The sequence below is a fragment of the Patiria miniata genome, unplaced genomic scaffold, assembly GCF_015706575.1.
Source record: "Patiria miniata isolate m_02_andy unplaced genomic scaffold, ASM1570657v1 HiC_scaffold_3, whole genome shotgun sequence".
Taxonomy (NCBI): domain Eukaryota; kingdom Metazoa; phylum Echinodermata; class Asteroidea; order Valvatida; family Asterinidae; genus Patiria; species Patiria miniata.
The window spans coordinates 23556202-23581193 of record NW_024037069.1 but is presented as its reverse complement, the minus strand read 5'-3'; the positions used below and the strand labels follow the sequence as shown (position 1 = coordinate 23581193).

Genomic DNA, 24992 nt, shown 5'->3' with positions numbered 1-24992 from the left:
TATGAAAAAATGTGTCATATTTTTTTCTGCTATGGCAGAAGACATTCATACCCTGGACTCCGTCGCGCGTACACAACAGAGGAGTCCAACCTGGGCTACATGTACACCTGGGCGTGTTCATCTATTCAAACCATGGATGAAAAATACCAGAGAACAAAAGAGAACAATATCGTCCACGATTCCCAGCATACATCCGCGATTGGGGTCGTGTACAAAACCTGTGGGAGTCTTCCTAAAAAGTTTAAGTACAAACAAGAAAGGGACAATAGGACACGTGTCCACGATCGACGGTGTGAACGCGCTTGTGTGTATGCCTGACGGGAGTCAGGTTGGTGCAGGGGTTACTTTCCTCGCCTTCCACCTCTAGGGCCCGGGTTCGATTCCTGCCCTGGTCCACATGTGGATGAGATTTTCAGTCCCCACCTGATTCCGTGGGTCTCCCCCAGATTATATCTTCTGGGGTTTTCCTCCCACCTCTAAAACTGTACTTTCTTCTCATTGTCTCCTCTCTACAGGTTTCTTCAGGCTTGCGAGCTACAGTGCCTGGGGCCCTTTTGAGGAATCCTTGGTTTCATTACCAGAAATAAATAATAACAATAATAATAACACGTGTGTTATGACGTCAAGTCTCCGGTTCACCGTGGGGGCACTATCAACAAGATGAAACTAATCCTGTCTCGGCAACTTTGGTACTCAGACCTGGAAAATTCAGAGCATAAGTCATGAGTTTAGTATTCAAGCTAATGTGCATGAGTGAGGTACATTCTCAGAATTTGGTGAGTCCCAAGTGCCAAAGTTTCCAAGAGTGGATTTGAAGTATCTTGTTGAATATTGCCCTCTACCGCCACAGGGGGTTGACCGCGCTTGCTAGTGATCAGGACCAGCTGCGTATCTGTTGGAAACAAAATCTGAATCCAATTTTGGAGCATGATTACATTTGGTTGCTTAGATTCCTACAAGGGAAACAAATCTTTGGCCAAGAACGTTGTTTGTGCATAAAAAACTAAACTTTGCAAACATACAAAAGAAATTTGGGTGAAACAAGATTTGAGTTGATCAATTAATTTGAAGTGATTGGCTCTTACCTAGATATAGCAAGATCTGCCTTCTGTCTGGCGATATTGGCAGCTTGATTAGCGGCTTCCACAGCTCGTTCCACTCGATCGCTGATCCGTTTGGATCCAATCACAAACAGTTTCTTCTTTCCCGAGGCCACGAGTATATTGTTCTTCCACTTGCCTTCCTCTTTGTGCCCATCCGGGTAGGTCAGACATCCGTAGCCATGGCGTTTGTTCTGATGCCACTCCCCGGCGTACTGGAAGCTGTCCGAACGTTGGCTGATTCCGACACCGGATCGCTTATCCTGTTTCCATTCTCCGAGGAAAACTTCGGTGATGTCCCCGGTCGCCTCATCGTCCATCAAGTGACTCGGGTGACTGAAGTCACTGTCCATGACCGAGGATTGCAAGGAGCTTGAACTCATACGACTCTCGCTTTCAGTGCTCTTCAAGGAGTCTTGGTGGTTCAGCTTCGGCCGGAAGGAGGCTACACTACCTCCGGTACTGTCGGAGCTTTCCCTGTGACCCCCTGACCCGTTTTTGTCCCGTTTCCCCCGTTTGGTTCTGAGCCCAATAAGGGCTTTGCTCACACGGGTGGCATCCCCACGTTTCATCGTCCCACTTCTGCTCTCTGTGTCCGTCGTGCCATCGTCCGAGACATCCAGGACGAAGCCTCCTCGCTGACCGAAGTTATCCGGGACGGACGCGATGGATCCATTCTCGTGTTCGCTACGCAGGGATGTAAGGGATGTACGGAGTGACGGGCGTACGATGGACGCCATTCCATAAGGCACACTGTTGCGGATCCCACAGCCGTGACGCATTCCACCGACCCACTGACCCTGATAGATACCTGACAAGAAAACAACACAAAACATTTTTCTTTAGCAAACATCTTTAAAAAATGAGCTACATGTATGAGGACGTACAATGAATATGTATGTGTAATACCATGAATTAAAACTTTCATTTGGAAAATCACGGACTTAATTGAATTTGAGAATGTTCAGTACATTTATTTTGGCAACTATTTTGAGAGTTTATTCTTTCCATTTTTTTGTTTTTTTGAGTCAAGCTTTGAACCATCTCTTTGTAAAATAAGGACTTTTTTGGTACTGCAGGTATAAAAATAAAAGCCACAAAAAATTTCACAAGTTCAATTGGTAATCTTTTTATCCATATTAAGTTAGAGACTAGGATTTCACAGCACAGGATGTTTAAAAAACAACCACTGTTTTTCAAAGACAAATTATAGCAGTATGTACATATGTACATGTCATGTACATGTACATGTATACGTATTTAACTGAACTTTTACATGATGCAAATAAAGACACTAAATTGGCCAGGGATACATGTAACATAGATCTCTGACTGGCAAACATCCACGTTAAAAGCACTGGGTAATTCCATTGCAACAGTGGGGCAATTTTATTTGACTTTTTGGTATTTCTTTCCAATTTGCAAACCAAAATCCCCGTGACACAATTACGAGTTCTCAAACCCAGATTCCTTGATCTCGTTGATCTGGTGACTGCGCGGGAAAAAATGCACGCAGAGCGACGAAAATTGCTCCGCAATTCCTCCAAGGAGTTTGAGACCTTTGAATGGGAAAATGTCAAAAGTGGCCCTGTGGGGGATGGGCTGGGATGATGAGCTACAATTCAAGATTTGCGTCGGAGTGGTTTTAATGTTCTTCTCTTACTCTCAGAAATATATCCTCATAATACCAGGAAGATTACGCAGTAAAGAGAGTGAATTTGGAGAGGGAATGGCGCAAGGAAAAAATCTGGCAAAGTTAGAGACGCATTTTTGTTGAAACACGTAAACTGGACATGTACTTATGTGCATGTACAAAAATGTATGTACACGTACCGTACGTTGCTGTGCAGGATACATGTAATTGAGATTAAAAACAAATACACATTTTGATAAAACTGTTTATGTGCCACTGTCACCATAGAGGAAGGAGACTGATAGCCCACACTTAGGTCCAGTAATGAATGGATTAATTTTGCAATGTTATTTGTGAGACGTTGCAGCAAAATGAGACAGAACTAGGCACAGGCCAATAAAAAAAAAATGAATGGGGTGATTTGTTTTTAATTTTCAGATTCATGGATATTTGTTATTTTTGATGTGTCTACTATGCATGTTTTTAATAAAAAATCGTGGAATACCTGTGTTTTATATGAAAAACAATTGCAATCTTTCACCTCCATGAATACACAACTTGAAACAGTATTTTGCCTATTGGACATATGTCGATAAATGCAAACTTTCAAACAACCATAACGTGTCACCGGAGTGTCTGATTGAACTGCAACAAACAGTAACGTAAGGAGCATATTCTTCTCAATCCAAATACCCGGAAACCCTCATTTTGACCTCTGTCTAGTTCTGTTTCATTTTGCCAGAATGCCTTACATTTGCTTGGCTGAACTGCACGTTGCTATTAGTACATTCTCATCATTCTGTGGTTTATCCTAAATTTGGTCTTTCTACAAATGTTACTGATGTCAGTACAGGTACCGTATCATTGCCTACCAAAGTACAATTCCACATGATTCACCTGACACATGCCTGATGACAACTCTTTAGCCCATCATTGGTCATATGTTCATCATTAACTTGTGTGCTGTTAAAACCACAACTCCCCCCCCCCCACTGATTTACCGGTACTAGGAACTTCCTCACTCTTGCAATTCCAACACCTCTCTGTTTACACCCAAACTGTTGGACTCTGATTATGGTGGTATAGATGTAAATTAATGTTGTGCATCGTGTCGGGTTGACCAGGCTAACCCGACCCGAAACATTAGAGATATAAACCGAATCCAAACCGAATCCGAACCGAATCCGACCAACCCGACCCGACCCTACAAAAAATAAGGTAAAGCTGACCCGAACCGACCCGACCCGAAAAAAACCCTGAATGTCTGGCTGGGACAAAGTGATCCCTTTTTGTGTCTGCCCTTATCCACGTGGCATATGAATTCTTTTGCAAAACCATAGTCTCTCTCTCTCATACTCAGTGGGTTGATCGAGAGTACCGGTATAACTCCGCTTATTGAACAATGATGGTATCACCACGCGGTATCATGAAAACTTACAATCTATCTATTTCAGCCGATCCGACTAAAGAAATTAATACCGTGGGAACTTGATAGTACACACGTTGGCCACACCACAATGGGCTGCGGTCACAGTGACTGTCAACAATATCGCATCACCTAAATATCTCAACTGTTTCGGGTTTTTTTCGGTTTATTTCTTTTTTTTGGCAAAAGATGGCTAAACCGACCCGACCCGACCCGAAAATGTAAATGCAAAACCAAAACCGACCCGACCTGACTGAAAAGATGGACAAACCGACCCAACCCGAAGTCAGTTTCGGGTCGGGTCGGGTCGATTTCGGGTCGAGTTTGCACATCATTAATGTAAAGCATAATCAGATTACTAGTGCAGTTCTCATCCTAACAGATTCCAACAAACCCTGGTATTGGAGTTTGACTGGATGGGGATTGGATAGGGGTTTAATGTAGCTTACCAGGCAAGTTCGAAATATAAATTAGAATATACTATGTACAAGTTGGTGAACAACATACTTAAGGAAAAAAAACCTTGGGTTTTGGGTTAAGGCAAAAAAAAGTCTTTGGTTTTTGGTATGGAGCTTGTCCCAAAAGTGGTGCGGCGACGCAGCTTTTTTTTTCTCCTAATTTTTTTTTTTTCTTCAAATGTCGGCTGATGTTGCAGATCATGCTTCGATCCCCTTAAAACTCTCAAAAATATCCTTCAGAGTGGAGCTTGAGGTGACCTCAGTAAGGCCATAAGGCTTGAGAATGCTGCCACTTACGATCTTGACCGACACAAACCTTCTTTGGGAAATTTTGATAGTCAAGATAAAAATCAGAGGAAACGGTAACGTCAGACCATACAGCGACATCGACATTGTGCATGTGCTGCCGGGCTGGTCATAAGTTTGCTCCCTTACATATTGCGCTAATTAAAAAGCGCTTACAGGTTCCAGATACACGACTATCACTCCCTCAGTCTGGCTTCCAGACGCACAATTACAAAATGACAGACAACACCGTCTGCAAATGTGCGCGCAGACCAGAAACCGGAGCCTTTTTCTGTTTGGCCTAAAGACATGAAAGATAATGGACACCATTTTCAAACATTCAAAACTTAAACTCCCAAAATATAATGCAATATTCTACATGTATTTGATTTTTAGCAAATAATAGTATCAAGCATGCTGTGAAATCTTTGCACCTAGCATGCCATCATTTTTGAGAAAAGAGAAATGTCATCATCTCCTCGCGATGGTTAGGACTAAAGCATCACGCTGTCAATGGAAAACTATGCTTTGCATCGAGAAAAATGAAGACATATTTTCACAGTTTCTATAAAAAGTATATCTACTGAGCTGATATTTTGTCAGGTTAGTTTTTTAAAAACCTGCTTCAGATTTATTGTATTCAATCTGCAAAAACACCCGTTCTTTTCAAATGCTGTCCGGTGTCTATGTCTTTTAAGCGTGCCTTGAATTGTTTGATTCCCAACCATTTTTTTTAAAAACCAAGTTCTTTTCAACAATACGATGCACGGAGTATAAATTGAACCCTTGTACTTAATCTCAATATCATGATAACCTAATGTCGTGGAGGTACTTCGACATTGTAGGTTAAGTGCATGCTTATCGCCTAATCTCTTGTATTGCGATTAATCTGTGTACATGTATGTATGTAGCACATGTTTAATAGATTTGTTTCAATTTTAAATGTACTGATGAGTATCTTTGGAATTTCAATAATCACCAATTCAGTGGATAAGGGTATGGGATTACTGCTGCTGCTCCTAAAACTTAAAGCCCCCAGCTCAACCAATTCCCCCCCCCCCCTCCCAAAGAAAAATTGAAAAGAAAAACAAATTGTGATTGAATGCCTGCTTATAAATATGTTTTATAACTTTGGTGAGAATTGTTCATAAACTGTTTGAAAATCTAATTCTTACCAATCATTTCTCTCTTTTTTAGCCATCCCAAAAGCAAACCTCACCAGTCTACTTCTTGATAATTAATATAAAAATAACCAAAACTTGAGTATTTTTTGTAAACATGGGTCATTATAAATTTTTCATCCAAAGTGTGACATTTTTCCTGTCCCTTTTTACCTCAGAACTGTGTAATTTGCCATTTAATATCATTAAGAATGCCATTAAACGTGTAGAAAGTTTGCTATTCACTTGTAATCACTTTTGGAGGACGACTGCTTTTAAATTTTAAAGGAGTGCATACATTTTTTTTACAAATCATATATTCCGTAACATCAGGGACAGGAAAAAGTGGACCCCAAATTTATAGAATGACCCACTACATGTATAGTATTAAAATAAAACACATTATGTGGAGTGCCGTGGCCTCAAGGTCTGGAGCATATTGAATTTGTGATCTGTGTGTAATTCTGCAGGTTGTGGGTTCAAGTCCAGCCTGGGGCTATGTTGCGTGTGCCCTTTGGGCAAGGCACTTTGTCACTCATTGCTTCTCCCCAACCGGGAGTAAATTGGGTACCTGTGAGGGCAGAGATGGTATACCGTGGTTGATTCTAGCTGCTTTGCGGTTAAATGGCAGCATCAAGCTGTATACTCCCCAGGGCACTGAAAATTTGGAATGGTCTTTGGAATGTTTCACTGGCCTAATGAGCAGGGGTAATAATGACTCTTGTACAGCACATTAGCACCTTGTGTGAAATGCCGAAGCATGCTCCAGTCCAACTTTTCAAAGGCTTTTCATCAACACCTGATACAGTGTCACAAAATTTGCGTCCATTGCGTCCAACAATAAAATCTAGAATTTGTTATTTCTTCATACATGTACATGTACTGTACATGAACATACGTGTATGGCATGCTATAACGTAGCATTAATGCTGCAGAAATATTACAATTTATGCAAACTACATGTAAATCACGTTTATGCTCCAGTTTTTATGTGTATATCCCTATGGAATTGTAGCATGTACAGTATGAATGGCATCAAAAATCCTCATTTTAACAGGCCCATACATATACATGTGTTTTTGTAAATTGTTAAAATTCTGGCCATATGTCGTGTTTAGTAATACTGGTCTTTAGAATTTTACATATATTTGCAAGTTTAACTATTGAATTTCTTTCAGGAAAAATAAATTGACAAAATTAAATATCAATTGTACTGGCTTTGTGATCCAATATTCTGCTTGGATTTCTGAACTTGGAATATCTTTAATTCCAATGTTGCATTCATCTTGTACATGTTCGTACAGGTGGCCTGTACATTTTCCCAACTAAAAAATATTTAACCAAAAATAATAACTTTGTGAAAAGTCTTATTAAACAAACTACATGTATTTCAGGTGCAAAATTGATGAAAACATACGTGTATTTGATGTTTTCTCCATTATTTATCAAGCTGGATGATAGAGACATCATCAACTGCACTGAGCTGTGAATCAGTGAAATTGGACGCACACAAATGACTTGCTGCAGAGCTGGCTTATCATTGGCCATTTGTCAAAACTAGACTCTATCTGCAGCTCAGGCTTTCAGCTCCTGGCTTCTTCATTTTTGGTACAGATTTGGCAAATGCTGACGTACATTTGTTTCATGCAAAGGGCCAAAGCTGAACATGAAGCCAAAGTTTGAAAAATGATGGGGGGGGGGGGGGGGGGGGGGGGGCTTAGTCCCACAATTTGACTTTGGTGATATGTATGTGGCATATTTTCGAGTAGTATAATATGGGTGTAAGTGGCGCCACCAATGTCAAAATAGTACAAAAATTTGGGCAAAATTTTTTTTTTTTTGGTGAGCGCCCTCCAAAGCCAAATCCGGGGTGCGCCACTGCTGTAGTCTGGTTCCCTGAACCCACTTACAATTCTCATGGGGAATTGTACGGTCAGGGAACCAGTCTAGCTGGCTTGTACCCGTTCATACATGTAGGTGTGTAATCGGTTGCAAACAAAATGCGGACTAACTAAATATGGTAAATTGGGGGCAGTATTTGAAGAAAAAAAAATCAGTTTTTTCCAACGCTGGTCGGCCGACCAGCGTTGGAAATTGATACAAAAATACCACTTTTGTTGAAAATGACATCACACCAGGTGCCATGATTTTACAGGAAGCTTTAGACTATCATTCACTAACAGTCCAGTAAGGTACCGGTATTTCATAATAATATGGTAGATTTGTTTTTTGATGTTTGCAAATGTTGTAAACTCCCTTTAAATATAGAACTTGACTAACATAAATGATTTTAGGATGTTCAGACAATCAACAATCCCCTGACATTTAAAATGCAACCTTCCTGTAAAATGTTGGCAACGTGAAACAACATCAAGCGAATTAGCCGTTACTCTTCCCCATGTCCTTTGTGGCAGAAATTACCCCTGTAAGTCACAAATGTCAACGAGATTTCCCCAGCAGGTGACGAGGTGTGACTACAGAGCATGTCATATCAGGCATGCTGGAAGGGCACTCAAGGAACTCCAACTGCGATGCAAGTCAAGTCTGTTCTCTGTTTTTTTTTGGCATAAAACGCTGAGAATATTTCTATGGAAGTAGGCCAGTACATGTACATACACTGTAGGCCCCAAATTGTCTACGCCGGCCAAGTCACGATTTGCATGCCCTCAAATTCTCTGGTATTAGTAAGTTAGAGCCTTTTGAGGGCCAGGAACTTGAGGATTGGTAAAAAAAGAAGGGTGGAAGCTGTGCAGAGGATTACCAGCTTGTATTTCTGTGAAACTGGGATGAAATTAGGCCCTAAAATTGCGCTATTTTGCCCAAGTGGAGCGTGTATCCCTTTTCAAAATGGTGATGGGCTTCAGGATCACTTTCGGGGTGATCATCTTTGGATGGAATTTTCTCCCAAAAGTCATTGGCTAACTATATTCCCCAAATAATTTAACAGAAAGAGAAAGATGATGAAATCAGCTTTAATTTGATGTGTGTCTCAAAGACCTTGGAGAGTTGCATTTTATTTAAGTGCGTGTAATTATCATGGAGGTCTATGGAAGTCTATTTACTGGTCTGCAACTCTATGACCCCCTGGATGAGATGCCAGTCCATTGCAAGCTACCCTCCAGCTAATCAGCGTTTTTTCAGAGGTGGCAGAAACGATAGGAGGGCATTATTAAGTGGGTAAACTTGAGTGAATATGAAAGAGTTTTCCCCCTCAACGAGCAACCTCCTATGTCTGCCATACAGCCAAAAGGCTGATGTTGGTACCCATAACTCCTGGGCGCAGAGAGGCAAGTGGGGTTAAAGTGGCTTGCCCAAGGACACATACGGCCAGCAGCTGGATTTGAACCCCTGACCCTCTGATCATGAGTCACCAACTCGAACCACTGCGCAACACTGCCCCTCTTCCTACATTGGTGATCACTTTAGTCTATTCCTTCCTCCATGGTCTATCCTGGCCTACTGTATGTAGCGGTACTCTCATTCATGATGCAGCAATTTTGTAAGATGTTGCACTAGTACAGGTATGATGTTCAATGTATGTACATGTACAAGGTACATGAGCACATTGCCCTACTATGTGCAGTAGTGTACCTTGGACTTTGGAACAGGATCAGATGAAGAAAAAAACTCCGGAAAACATCCATCAATAGTGTCATTATGTTGCTTGTTTTATGTGCTATTCAATCTTCATAAAGATGCAGAAAGGAACATGAATTGGCACTTTTCATTTCAATTCAATGAGTTTAATTAAATGTATTCCGTTTTTAGTTTTTTAATTCATGTACATGAAAGGTAAAACCAAGTTTATTAAATATTTCCCATTTTCCCCCAGAACGTTTCAATGTCCGAAGTCAATGTAAGTGTACTACCAGTATGTGTACATGTACACAAACATGTACGTTTAAGTAATTCAATTTTTAAAATATTAATTGTAAGTTGTGAATGATGCATAGCACGTACGTTTTAATGCGATGAAATTCACAAAAATACCACATGTGGCCCATTAGGAGCATTTCACATTACTAATGTACATAAAATATGTACCATAATATTACTTACCGGAATATCACATACGGTACATTGTATTCATATACATGTATACAATAAAATGAATTGCCACCAACAATGTAATCTGTTGACACAGATGCACACACTGACACACACACACAATGTAGTGACTGCAGTATGAAATTAATTACGAGTACACGTTTGTTCACATTTACAATGACATGAACAAGTACACGTATGTAGAACACATCGATATGAATGAATAAGTTATCAACATGCTATGTTCCATACAGTGTATATACACGTATACCATAATTTATTGATAATTCCATTCCAAAACCTCATGATCCAAAGCATGAATTTCTGACATTATCCCTGACGCCCTGACCATTCACAAAATGCAAACAATGCTAGGAACGTTGGGTTGACCGTGCACAGACGGGGAGCAATGGCATCGCAATGGCAATGGGTCTGACTCGCTCCTACCACAGCTGATGAAACGACGTCATCGTTGGACCTCCTGCCATGAGGCTGAGACCAAGTCATCATAGCAGGATTAGAACATGTCTAGCTAGGGATGATGAGACACAATCACGTCTGACTTGAGAGCTCTGAAGAAGATGATTAGAGGATGCTGAGGATGATTTGTAAAAACAGACGGTGAAAATATTTGTCCATGTCAGGCTTTCAAGCAGACCCAGGTGAAGAAGAAGGAGAATTAAGTTAGATCAAAATTAAAAAAAAAAAAAAAAAAAAAAAACTGGACAAAAGTAGGACTTTGGAAGACAAAATCAGGATACATGTAAAACTAGACTTATGTTTGTGGACAAACACGTTTTGGCATTTTGTTAGTACATTAAGTGTACTACAATCTACAAATGTACATTGAATGTTGGCATGATGACCGGTTCATTGTCGGCACGAAACTGAACACGAACACAAATTTGTGATGTACCGGTAACAGCAACTACATCGTATTCGACCTGCGAATTCGCAAAAGTTTAACACATTTCAAACCTGGTGAATTTCACAGCGAATGAGTCCTGACATCCAATTCACTTCGCAATTTGCATTCGCATTCATGTGAAGCATAAACTGGCCTTTACATGTACCGGTACTTTCATCTAAAGCATGATTGTCAGATATTCAATGTATATTCCATGTACATGTAACCAAAACATTCCATGTGAATGATAATTCCTTCAATCATTTCTACCGTAGTTCAATCATCCACCCCCCCTCCCTTGTAAAAAAAAGGAAGGAAGGTGCAGTGAAGCCAATGTGAGGATGAAGTGAGAACAGAAAGACTCATCACTTCAAAGAAACAAACAAAACACATGAAGAAAGGTTCTGTAGTCTGTAGCAAAACAGGAAAGAAAAGAACATGTTCTTGGGCAAGACACTTACATGTACATGTACTACAATTGCCTCTCTCCGGAGTATAAATGGGTATCTGTGAGGGTAGAGAAAAGAATGCGCTGATCTCGAGCTACTACAAAAACTGGTCTTATTGCCTGATGAACTGGGGAGGAGTACATAGTATGTAAATTGTGAAGCGATATAAAGCGCTAGATATAAGCACCACATTGTAAAATCACTAGAACATAACAGTTAATAATGCATATTAAACAGAAACAAACAGACAAGCCAACCAACAAACATGCACCACAGACAAGTCAACTCAATGCACCTCTGGATAGTTGTGAAGAGTCTTTCTTTTGCCGACCTGTTCAGCCTCAGTGTCGGTGGAATGCATGTACCATGGTAAATTTTCCTGTTAGGGGTCTATACAATGACATCAAACTATGTACCGGTATAAGGCAGAATAAAAACAAAACAAAACATGTTTCTCGTCCAGGTTTTTGAAAAAAAGGAGGAAGAGGGGCTTTTTATTTTTATTTTTTATTTTTTTCAAGATTGCTGCCATTTAAAAATTTCCTGCAACCGTTGGTGTTTCCACTGTTCAAAGACACTTTTAAAATGAAAGACAAGTTGGACATGAGAACTGAACATATTTACAGTGTCATTTAGAGTTGTATTGGTCTACAATGAACAGTTTTAGATGCATTTGCTTTAACCGTGGACTTCTTCGGTGTTTTTTTCTGCATTTTTTAAAAATAAAATATAATAAAAAAAAATCCAGGCGGCCTCCAAAAAGGAAGCGGGCGGGGACGAGAAACATGTTTTATTTTTTACTTCGCCTAAAGTTGTGTCTTCAGTTATTTATTTATTACATTTCTTTACCCGGGCTATGCTCAAACAGTTTAAAACTGGTTTCCACTGGGGCTCTGCTTTGCATACTACATATACTTTGTACATTACAAATCATCAAATAAAGTAGCAAAGTGAAAATTACAAGGAAAAGTACACATGTGAAGTATTCCAGTTAGTATATGGCACAAATTGCTGATTTCATTCCTTGATGCAAGTGCCAGGAATGCCACGCTACCGGTAGCTTCTCGTTCTGAGGTCAGAATACTTTCTTTTCTAACAAAAAATTATTCTCTGCAAGTTATTAGGATTGGTTATCATCACTAATTACCATGTAACTCATTCCCAACATGTGTGCATCTCACATTACAAGCTTCGTACGGGTACAAGTACTCATCTGGCAGTATAATATTTACTGTACTAACAAGCACCCCAGATTATGATTTAAAGGCCAAGAAAAAAAGATATCTGAGTTTTTGGTTACCTCACCGAACATAGAAAATCATACAGAACCTACATGTAAATTTATATTTTTACTAAAAAAAATTATGGTGCCGCCCCCACCCTACCGGTAGTTTTTGCAGACATCATCCTGCATTTTTTTGACCTTTTTTATTTGCATTTTTTTGCAAGGTGGTCGGAAGTGCGAACAGTTGTATGCAATCTGTAACTGTTATGAAAATTATAAACATTAAGAGGGTAAACAAAAAAATTCCCACCAACCCACTTTTCTTTTTTTTAATTTGAAAAACAATATTCTTGGGGCAGGGAAGGAGAGTGCAATGGATACGCATGCACTTGTTTGTGTGGACTACAACGTTATAAACTCCCCTCCAAGCGGCAGAACTGTGCCTCAATATTCTTCAGTTTTTGACACATCACGGTCTCTGTAATTTGAGTAGATACGCCTCAATCATGCAGTTTAACTTTAAGCCTGTCTTGCAACACATGGATTACACACAATATCCAATATAGAGCGTTGACATGTACAAAAAAATCAAGTCCTACAATTTCTGTTTCATAATTTCTGCCCCAAAATACACCACCGGAGTAATACCTAAAAACACAAAAGAGGCTATCACATCTATAATGTCTATGAAAAGGGTCCATTCAGAAAATAGCACTAGTTGGAGGCAACCCTTTAAAGCCATCAATCGATAGTGTGTGATTCCACCTGATTTCAATTCCGGTGTCCTTCAGCTCAGATCAGGCTTTCTTAATTGGCCCTGTACATGCCCACCCCCTCCCTCCCCCCCCCCCCCCCTCAGCCAGTCGGTATAGCCTTCCCACGATGCCTCAATGTCCATCCTAGTACCAGGATCTACACTTGGGTTGTCTCTGCTCCTGGCTGTCCAGACCATCAGGCATCATTGTCACCACGGCAACTGACTGATCAATGAATGGTATGTTTGCAGTCGGATGAGAGGTTTGCCTTTAAAGGGGCTTGCAAATTATAAATTCTATTCTCGCTTACAAATTTCTCTTCGTGATGTTTCCTCTGTAACCATGGTAACAAATTGTAAGTGATTTTTTTTACTACATGCATGCACATGTATCCATCAATGGTAAATTGTGGGATTTCTTTTTCTCGAACAGTGTGTCTCACTATTTAAACAATATGAATCTTAGAATTTCAAAACCTGTTAACATTTTTTAAAAAGACATTTGACTAGATTCTGGGACTGGGCATAAGTTGTTGAGAAAGAACATGGCTTTCTAAATGTTATGGTCATAAATTGTCAATGTCCTTTGACAATAAAAAGGACAATGATGAATGATGGTGACAATCACAATGACAACATTGACAAAGCGCCAAAGACACAACACAAATGACAATTATAATGATAATTGACATTATAATTAAACCCGTTGCTGCATTTATTTAGGCTTCCAACAATATTTGTGTATATTTCTTGCAATGTCTTCAACAATAGTTATATTCATGAATGAATTAAACTGCTACAAACTACTGACTGGATTGACCTGAAAGTGAAATATACATTTCAATCAACAAAATTAGCTGGCCTAACGTTTGGTCCAAAGCAAGACATAATTTCTCAAAGGCAAAAGGGATGTCTATTTTCCTGCACCATCTCCAACACTACCGGTATTTATTTACTTTTCTCGCAATGTCTGCTCTGCTACCGACTGATCTCCAATCAACAAGGAGAAATAAGAAGCAGTTGTTTGGACGACTTCGAGCCATCCACACCGCGTCACAGGATTGCTTCCATCCTGCGTGTCACGTAGACCACTCATTAAAAAAATGCAGCTCATCCCCAAGTCCAAAAAAAAAAAATGTGGATTACAAACAGGCCAACGTCAAACGTCCGTGACAAAAACATTCAACTTTCATTTGTCTGCCTCACTTATCACTCTGTGGATGTCAAATGTGCTGCTGTGCATTCCGCACACGTGTAATATATGAATCATTTGTTGGCTTGCATTTTTCAGAAGGAATTCCTGGTAAATTGTCAACATGTTCATTTAGAACCTTTTTTTTTCTTCTGACGTCCGGGCAATGGTGTACATTTTTTTCTTTCTTTACAAGTCCATTATTAATGACTTGTACATGAGACACGGGATGTAATTCATGAGCAGTCAAGCATCAAGCACAGGGACGTAACTGAATTGGAATGAATTTCTTGACATCTGCAGAGCTCCTTATAAATTGTTTGACTGTTGAGGTGTCCAATAAAAGTGAGGCCTGTTTTTATTTGTTTTATTTTTTGACCGAACATATACATTTTCCTAAATTTATGAAAGTGGAAAATTCTTTTCTTAATTTTGCCATTTCATTGCAAGCTTCTATACATGTACATGTTATAAGAAATATCTCACTGCCAGATCAATTTTTCAATTTTACAAATTCTATATTTTAATTTTTATGCACAAATAATGATAAAATGAGACTGCTGTGCAAGTATTTTATGTAGAGAGACATTTTGACTTATTTTTGTAACTGTCTGGTAATTTCACTTTTACCATGTAATAACAACAAAAATTAAATAAAAATTGAATACAAAAAGATGTTTTCAATATTTCATATGATGCATAAATTGTAACATACATGCATTAAATTGTCAGCATGTACACATACATACTCACACACATTTGTTTGTGGTGTAAATCGAGGATTTTCTATTGTTCCTCTACCCTTTTCCTTTGTTTATAAATACATGTACATGTATACTCTTAACTTTTTTGCAACAGCTCTCACGTTTTCTAACCAAGGAGTCCTCGATTTGGTCCCTGTCCTTGATTCATTGATGATGTTGCACGTGTGTGTCCTCAATTTACACCATAAACAAACGCAGCACAAAGTGTTCGTGTACATGTGTGCAGTACATGAACATGTACAATGTACACGTACAAACTACGAAATATAACTTGCCTGGTTCCAAGTGATCAAGTACCAACCTCTTGAGCCGTTTATTGCCGGGTGATAATTGACCCGTTCATACAACAATAGGAGAACTAATTAGCGGCTGACACAGAAGGGGAGGACAATCAATAAATGAAAGCCATCAATACTACACCAGTTGCATGGTTTATACGTCATCATTAGGCCACATAAATAAAATGTTGTCTTTCTGGTAACACTGGCAAAATAAGAATGGGTTAGGAGGTGTTTTTCCCCCTGTTTTTTTTATTAACATATTTTTGTACATGCCGGGTACTTGAACATTGGTATTGTACATGTATATCATGTGCTTGGATAGGCCTACTGTAATTTCAACGGTCTAGAAAGGTCGCGTACACGTCAGGTCTAAAAACGCATGTCACACACTTGTATATATCCATTTTTAGGTGGAGATAAGTGATATATCACAAGTACACTGTGTTCATTGCATGCGTTGCGCGCACCTATGGAACCTACCAGCACACAACTTGTGCAATGAGAACTGCAATGTCCGGCAGGACATCCAAACTTTCAGTTATCAAAGGTTACATCGCAGTGATTTCATTTATTTCTCAAACAGCAAGTTACAAGAATTTATCTTTTTGAGTTATTGGTATGATATAACAAAACAATTGTTGACTGCTGTGATGTGGGATATGCCGTTTTTAAGCCCCTAAAATTTTAGAGTCAGTCGGGTCACGAAAAACACAGCGTTTTTGGCCTTACATGTATGTACAAAAATAACAAATGTGTTATTTGAAAAACTATTCAAAACGAATACCAGATGGTTTTTCCTTGCCAAGAAGATGAGAGGATGTTGCCAGCTTTCATCATTATGTCTAGAGTAAACATGTACCTTTACTGGTATGTCAACTCATGGCTGTCACTATACAGCCAAAACGTTACACGTTCGTGAGCTGCTTGGTGCACATATAATGTACAGTCAACTACATGTACATGTACCTGTACACATCTTTCCAAATATGGTTTTATTATCTTATTCAGTGATATCAACTCATGATAAACCCAATGAAAAACTCATTGAAAAAAAAAACTGGAGACAATTCACACTGGGCATAATTTAATTTAGCCATCTATACGGTCGCAAATTTGTACGGTCGCAAATGCCCAAAAAAATTCTGATTTCTTTTTTTCACTGACTGACTGCTTCAGGTGCAAAAAGTACGAGAACCATACAATAACCAATAGGGATATTTACATGTAATTGCAACATGTGAAATCTTTCATCCGTGGTACGTACATATGTACCAGTAGGCCTAATGTACATGTACATTGTATTCATGAGTGTAATTGGCTCGGACGTGTCTACAGTGTGGTGTTGGTTGCATGCATGATGTTGATACCGTGTATTCTTTTTTTTTAATGAGGGAGTTCTGGAAAAAAATAGAAAAGCCAATTTGCTTCTGTGAGGAAATATTTTTGTAACATTACAGCAAGAAATTGAGAAATCTCGAGATTGTAAACTCAAATTGTTTTTTAAATTCATAAATCTTTCTAAAAGTGTAATATTGGGTTTGGACTGCACTCCACAATATTCCAACATACACTCAATGTACCGGTGTTTAGAGTATTTATTTTGTACACTGATACCATTATCAAGATGAAACCTGTGTGAAACAATGAACTGTGTCCGATTCAACGCGAAACCTTTTAATTGACACTGTCCAACAGATGTTTGAACTTTCCATGTATGCCTATAACGATGACTATATAACATGTATGGTTTCTTGTTTTTGTCGAAACAAATTCAAATCACAATGGTCTCTGAATATTCAAAATAATTTCCCACATTTTGAAGTAATATATGGCCCATCAGGCTGGTGTTTACGTGTATCTCGGGATTCAGTGGCATGAAATAACTGAGAATATTTCTGCCAGTCCCTAGAAGGTACATGTAACTCCCCAGCTACTGCCGGTACCCATTTGTACTCCTGAGTGGAGAGAGGCAAATGGGGGTGAAGCGGCTTGCCCAAGGACACAACATATGGCCAGCAGCTGGTTTGGAACCCCTGGCTCTCTGATCATGAGTCACAAATTCTAACCATCAGGCCACACTCCCGCTTGCCACTGTATTTAGTCAGCCAAAAATTTCAGTGACGGCTTATTGTTTTTTATCCACTTGTGCCGTGTACGTGAGCACCTACATGTAGCACAACATTTATTGCTTGAAAAGCTCAGTCAATTGCACTATATGTTACGAGTGAAGCTCTAGATACCAGCATCCTAAACTTAAACTCAACTGTGTACTTTTCATCTTTTTTTACTGGAAATTTATAGTCTTTGACAAAGGCTCTCAATATGAAAACTAGAATAATTTGCTGGTACTTGTTACGCTTTGGTCATACATGTACATGTACTACGGTGTAGCAATAATCAGTTTACATGTAGTCTTTAACTAAAATTTGCTCGGCAGAGAGGAGTTTTGCTAAGCAGAAGCAAGTGACTAGCTAAAATGCCACCTTTTTCTGTGTACTTTCACTGGTTCTCTGCGGTTTTGTGCTTAGAAAATACAACGGTACATTTGTTAAGCAATTCTAGAATTTTTTTCACTGTTGTACTGGTAACTGAAAGATGAAATGGTACATTACACAATGCCATGTCAACACACAACAGTTTCAATCAATGTGTGTACAACATGTGGCTGCTTTGTTCAGCGTTTATACTCATACACGTACATGTAATAAACCAAGTTTGGTGTAATGTTTTATGTATTAATATTATGCAGTCACGTACTATTAGCACTCAGAGCAAATGACATTTTGCCGTGAATGCTATGCAATATTTTACCTGTTGTACTATGAAGTGACATACAAATGTATACATGTACAGCATATGTGGAGCGCATTAATTAAGAAGTGACGTATTTCGTGTAGGCCTACAATCCAAATATGCAAGTTGGTAATATGTCATGAGACTGTCGGTCCGTGCTGCAAATGATTAATTTCATTGCTTACCTCCATCGGCGTACGTTTCCTGTCCGTATCCGTCTTGTAGCCCGCTACTCCACGTGCCTTCATACCGGGCCCCACTAGCCAGGCTCTGTATCACGCCATATTTCCCCTTGTATCCCTGCGTCCACTCCCCGCGGTACACCCAGCGACCTTTGTTCTCCACCCCTAACCCATGACGTCGGCCGTGCTCCCAATGCCCCTCGTAGGTGTTCCCGCTCGGCCACGTGTAGACTCCTGTCACCTCGAAGCCGTAGTGCCAGGATCCGTTATACTCCCCTTTACCCTTCGGCCCCGTGCAGACCCCGTGGCCGTGGGCCTTGCCTTCTTCCCAACCGCCGCAGTAGGAACCCCCATCGTCAAAATCAAAACGCCCGCCGTTCATTGGGTACCAGTTGTTGTGGGCCCCGAGGGCGCCGTTACGCGCTCCTTTGCCGCGGTCAGCCCGGGGGTCGTGCCGTTACACCATCGGGTGTTGTGATTGGTCCAAGTGATCAGCCCATTGACGACGGATGCAAGTTGCGGCTGTCCAACATCATCTGCGCAAAGGAAAACACAATCTTATCAGTACATAAAATATTCCACTGTTAGATCCGAGAAACTGCCACATCTACTCACCTGCATGTACGCAAGTATGGTGTAAACACTATCGTATACGTTAGCCTGTCACGAGCCTCTTCCCACACACACATACACACCCAATCCAGTGCCAGGCTACCCGTATCGAATCAATTCAAACATATGAATACAAACTGAGTACACAACTCACACAGTCTGGAAATGAATACACATATGAAAGCAGTGAGATAAAAGTGACACGCACTTCTCTACGCACATGTTGACCACGTACGTGCACTATTGCAGAAAACTGCAGGCAATTTAAATTTACAACAGCTAAATCTGAACACGGGTTACTGTGTGGCTCACACTTCGAATGATATGTACATATGTACCTGAAATTTCACAGCGGCACTAGTCACCGTACGATCTCATATGTGGCCATAAGCAAACCTAATAGAGTGACGTCGTGCTAAAGTCCCATGTGCATGTACCCGTGCAGCAAACCAGCCAGACCGTCATATATGCATTCCACTGACAGTCCCTCCGAGCGGTCAAAAGCGCCAGGCTCTCGTTTGATGGACACAGCATGTGCACGCTGCAAGCACGTTGCTGAATATCAAAATTGCATCCGGTAATGACTACACGATGTAATCGCTCCAACTAGATTACTAAAACCCTACATAAATATGAATATATCTACACCGGTAACAATAGCATCTCTTGAGTGAAGAGTAAATGCACACCGGCGTGTGCGTGTACTACTTCATGTATTATGCACATCAGGAAGAGAGCCATTGAGAATTTTACAACCTCCAATATTACAATGACTCGAGCATTTGGTAATATTTAAAGCTCGTTTCATGAAGACGGCACGCCAGCATGTGTCCATTTTAATGATTAATGTTACAAAGCAGGCAATTGTTCATCCCTTCTCGAACAACGGCAAATAATTTCCAGAGTTTTTTTTTTAATTTGATAGTTCCGCAGGTGACACGATGGAAACGGAAACAGACATACATGTTTGTCGGAAGTAAATGAGATTGCAGGCTGTTGTAAATCTAGATTGATGAGACAGCCGCTTTGCATAATTAGAAATTGTCACTGTACAAATACCGTAGGCCTACGCCTGAAATCAGAAAGTTTTAAGGACTGTATTTTTATGACAAATTACAATGTATTTTCCAAGGAGACTGCGTTGGTGTACGAATCACTTATTATTTATCATGGAGGACCTTTTCAAAATTTGGGAATTCTTTAGCACAAATTAAATAAATCTTTTGAAAATATCACCGACAGATAAAAACCGCCGATGTGAAGACAATTGTGAACGAATTTCTCTACATACCGGTACATATTGTGCTTTTCACCCAAATTGTAACTTACAAATTTTGGGGAAAATTATTGTAAAATAAAAGCAAAAGGTATGTTAATGACATGTGCAATGTGTAGCTGCACATGTACATGTACATGATTGAATCATAAAAACATTCTTGTACAAGTAACTTGCTTAACAATGGTAACAATCATAACAGTCGTTGGACATGTCTAGTAAAATACATGTAGCAGAGTCGATGTAAGCAGTACATAAGTATACATACGTACAATGTACCTCCTGAGTTAAATTAAGACATCTGACAACCTAGAACGTTCCGTGATGATCCGTGACGATCAAAGAAAAAAATAAAACACGGCCGTGAAGGCACTATACCGGTACATGCACAATTAATGCAAAACTTGCTGATCCTTGTTGGCTATCTCCTGCTGATGACCCAATGATGAAGACACACGAGGAGTGTTGTCCTGGATCTTGATCACCTCAGGTGAAGCAGGTGTCGGAGTGAAGTGTGTCCCCCCCCCCCTCCCCTGTGGCTTCTCGCAAGTTGTCGTATTTCACAGCTTGTTTTTCACCTGCCTCCCTGTCTATGGTTCCCTGAGGGATGTAAGACCTTATTTTCCAAGTTTTTCCTTTTTTTAGTATGAAAGAGGAGAAGGTGATGAAACGGACGTTGGAACAACTTCAAGGTGAATGACTCTTGCACGTGTTTGAAACCAACAATTGTCAATATTTCTGATGACTTTAGAGACAAAATCTGCATCATTTTGTTTGGCAGGAAGTTAGATGTACATGTATCATGCACAAAAGCTAGTTTTATGAGGCTTCATCTCGCCTACTACTCAGGTGAGATGGCATCATCCTCTGTCACCTGCATCTTGAAAAAGTCACCTGCTTAAGGAAAAGTCGCCCTTGAGGGCCTGTTGCCCACTTTGCAAACAAACTACATGTAGTCCCCATTTGGTGATCACGAGGCCCCCTTCAATGGCAGAAACATTGTGCGTGCTATTGTGCAAAGCCAATGCCCCATAATGGATTATCTGAACAAAAGCTAGCACAATGCTTTCGCCATTAAAGGGGGCCTCCATGTACAAATGTATGTGATATTTTAGTGACAGCACGTGCCAATTGGTCTACATACATTGTTTGTATACATGTTTCGGCGCACAAAGAATAAGTAGAGTATGCCTACAATTTGGTCAACCTATTTGATAATTTAAAGACTCCATGCGATGAATTTTTCTTAGGAACACACTATTTAACCTATTACTCCTCTTAAATGTATACAAAACTGTTTGACATCCCTTTTTGGTTAATCTTAAATTGAAAAGTGCCTTTCTTTAAACATTTAAAATGATCATGTTTTTCCTAACAAATGAAGGCGCTATTGCTGTGATGTCATTTCAGGAAGACACGATTCAGTTTAGGGGTTTTCAGTTTAAATGTGAACCCAAAATTTGCTCTTTGTAAACATTTTGTGAGAAAACCATGCTCATTGGCCTACCGTCAGTGTCAGAATCACCAACAAATCACCAAAGAAAAGAAAATTGAGGAGAGCAAAATATCCAAAATTCTGGCGAATTTTTGTGCTGCAATAGCAGTAACATTGAGTTTTCTGCCTGAAATGACATCACAATTTTGCTCATGAATGTATAATATGTAAATTGCATTGTTCAGCATAAAAACTAAAAAGGCACCAAAATCCTTTTAAAATGGCAAAAAAAATTGAAAGTAAGGTGAAATGGGACACAAACTCACAAACTTTAAGGTGCACTTACAAGGACTGAATTAAACAAAAATTAAATTACACAGGCCCTTTAGATTTGTTCACCTTCTTCCAAAACCCAAGCTACTGACGGGTACTGCTTGCATGTTTCATGTACAATGTACCGGTAGTATATGCCCACAACATCCTACACATCAAATTTCCTGGGAGGAATTTTGGCTTGTACGGTAAATTCATGAATTTTATAAAGATGTATCACAATCACACACTTCAATTTGTTGTTTCAGCAAATTCATAAAAAAAAAACAGTTATGCAACATTGGAAAAAAACTATTTTCCAAAATATGATCACAAAAGGGACACGTGTACAAAAACGTGAACAATTTGCACAATCATCGCAAACATGTGTCAATCTCACCCATGCATGATAGTAACTTGTCAGAATTTGAACCATGGAGTAAAAAAAACACCTGCAGCGTTTGAAGCCCCGTGGAAATTGTTTATCACTTTCTCTGATAAATTATGTTTTTTGGATTAATGGCAAGTTGTTTATATTCATGGAGTGTATAGCGCACAGCACTTCTATTACATGTAGCATTCACCAATAAAAACACACTTTAATTATTAACAGGATTTGCACACGCACGGTGGTATTTATATGAAAATTAGTTCCTCCCAAAAATAAATTTCCAGAAATTCTGTCTCCTCTGATGCGGGATATCAAATTTAAATTTTAAATTACGGAAACTGTAGACGCGTCCCATGCAGGACTGCTTACTAAACCTAGTATATTTTTTTAGAATGTAAATACCATCCAGAGTGAAGTATACATGTGTTAAATATTTAAACAGACAGTTTTCTTTAGTTGTAGGGCCTGTCTGTTAATTTTTTTTAGTAGAGCAGGATAATTGGATTTTCATGTTTTTTTCCCGTACACATGTGTAGGCACATTTGTTTATATGGTGTAAATCGAGGATTTTCTATTGTTCCTCTTCCCTTTTCCTTTGTACTTTTTCGCAACAGCTCTCATTGGTTTTGTACACATTTCTGTCCTCACCGATGATGTTGCACGTGTGTGTCCTCGATTTACACCATAAACAAACTCATATGTACTACATTTATATAAGCATTTTTTTTTGCATTTCACTGATTCTCCTGTGACATATGTAAACAACTTTAAAAGCCAATATATTATCAGCTCACTACGAGTGTTGACAGGACGGTTATGTTGATTTATATTGAACATAGCTCCTTAATGGACCCATCTATATCTTCGCATTCAGACATGTCTCACAGACATTTTGGAATAAGCGCTCTGATGGTATTGTGACGCAAGCAAAAGCATGCACACATGTGTACATGTATGTAAGTATGGGCATGTTCATCTATTCAAACCGTGGAGGAAAAATACCAGAGAACAAAAGAAGAACATTATCCTCCACAACTCCCAGCATACATGTACATCTGCGATTTGGGTCGTGTACAAAACCTATGGGAGTCTTTCTAAAATGTTTAAGTACAAACAAAAGAGGGACAATAGGATGTCCACGATCGACAGTGTGAACACGACTGTCTCCTTTTGCTTGAACACTGAACACAGCTAGTAAATCACAAAAAATAAAAATGGCAACAGTTTTATTTCTGCCACAGCAAAGAAATGGGGAAAAACACAGAATGGTAGCTCACTGAAAAAAAAAATTAAAGTCAACTTTTGTAAGTACTGGAAATTCTTGTCCATCGTTATGCATAGTTTACACACATGTACATGTACGGTAAATGGCAAAATCGGTGAAAACAAAATTGCGTCGAAGATAAAGAAAATTCTACATTGTTATTCTGTTGTTCAAATGGGGTTGATATAAGCGTTTATGTTATTGTCACTAATGAATAAAGGAAAACCCTGGCTGAAGATATATAATTAGTACTATTAAAGGGAATATACATCATTTGCTTTTACTGTAATTTTCAGAAATGGATGGAATTGGGGGGTTGGAAATTTATAGCATATATAGTTACACTGACGTTTTTGAGGTTTTGGGTTCGAAAATGCTATAAAAACCAAGAAAAACAATCATTTTCCAGTAGTCTGGTTCCCTGACTCCATATAAGAAGAAACAGATCAGTTTACATACATTGGGGAATTGTAAGGTCAGGGAACCAGTCTAGCTGGCTCGTACCCGTTCATACATGTAGGTTTGTAATCGATTGCAAACAAGTGCGATGGTCAATTGGGGCCAGTATTTGAAAAAAAAAGCCAGTTTTTTCCAACGCTGATCAGCCGATCAGCGTTGGAAATTGATAAAAAAATACCACTTTTCTTGAAAATGACAGTATACCAGGTGCCATGATTTTACAGGATGCTTTACACTGTCATTCACTAACAGTCCAGCAAGGTATTTCAAAATGATTTGGTAGTTTTATTTTTTGATGTTTGCAAATGTTGTATTTTCCCTTTAAAAAAATTGTTCTGTGCTATTTTCATAAGGGAATAAATTCATTTTAATACGGTTTAAACAAGTCTGTTTAAATAAAACGAATTAGAGTGGTCTATTAAATATTTCATCCTTAGCCAGGACTTTTTCAGTTCGGTAAAAGACCGAGGCACACGAAACAAACATGCAGGGGACACACAAGTCTGTTTAAAACCAGCTAGGGGCCGGGATGCAGATTTTGCCTCGGTCATTATCCATGTCCAGGTCCCTAGCCAGATTTAAACTTA

At 39.3% G+C, this 24992-nt stretch overlaps 1 protein-coding gene across 3 annotated transcripts in view; it reads right to left on the bottom strand.

Annotated features, from left to right (window-relative positions):
- LOC119737383 (junctophilin-1-like) overlaps positions 1–24992 on the bottom strand; it is a 52214-nt gene that overhangs the window by 23693 nt on the left and 3529 nt on the right. For all 3 annotated transcript variants that reach the window (XM_038211705.1, XM_038211706.1, XM_038211707.1), the window contains exons 2-3: positions 18660–19192; positions 1086–1911 (exon numbers count right to left, since the gene is read on the bottom strand). In XM_038211705.1, the coding sequence (XP_038067633.1) occupies positions 1086–1911; positions 18660–19038 (1205 nt within the window). In that variant the 5' untranslated portion in view covers positions 19039–19192. The remainder of the gene's footprint in view (positions 1–1085; positions 1912–18659; positions 19193–24992) is intronic.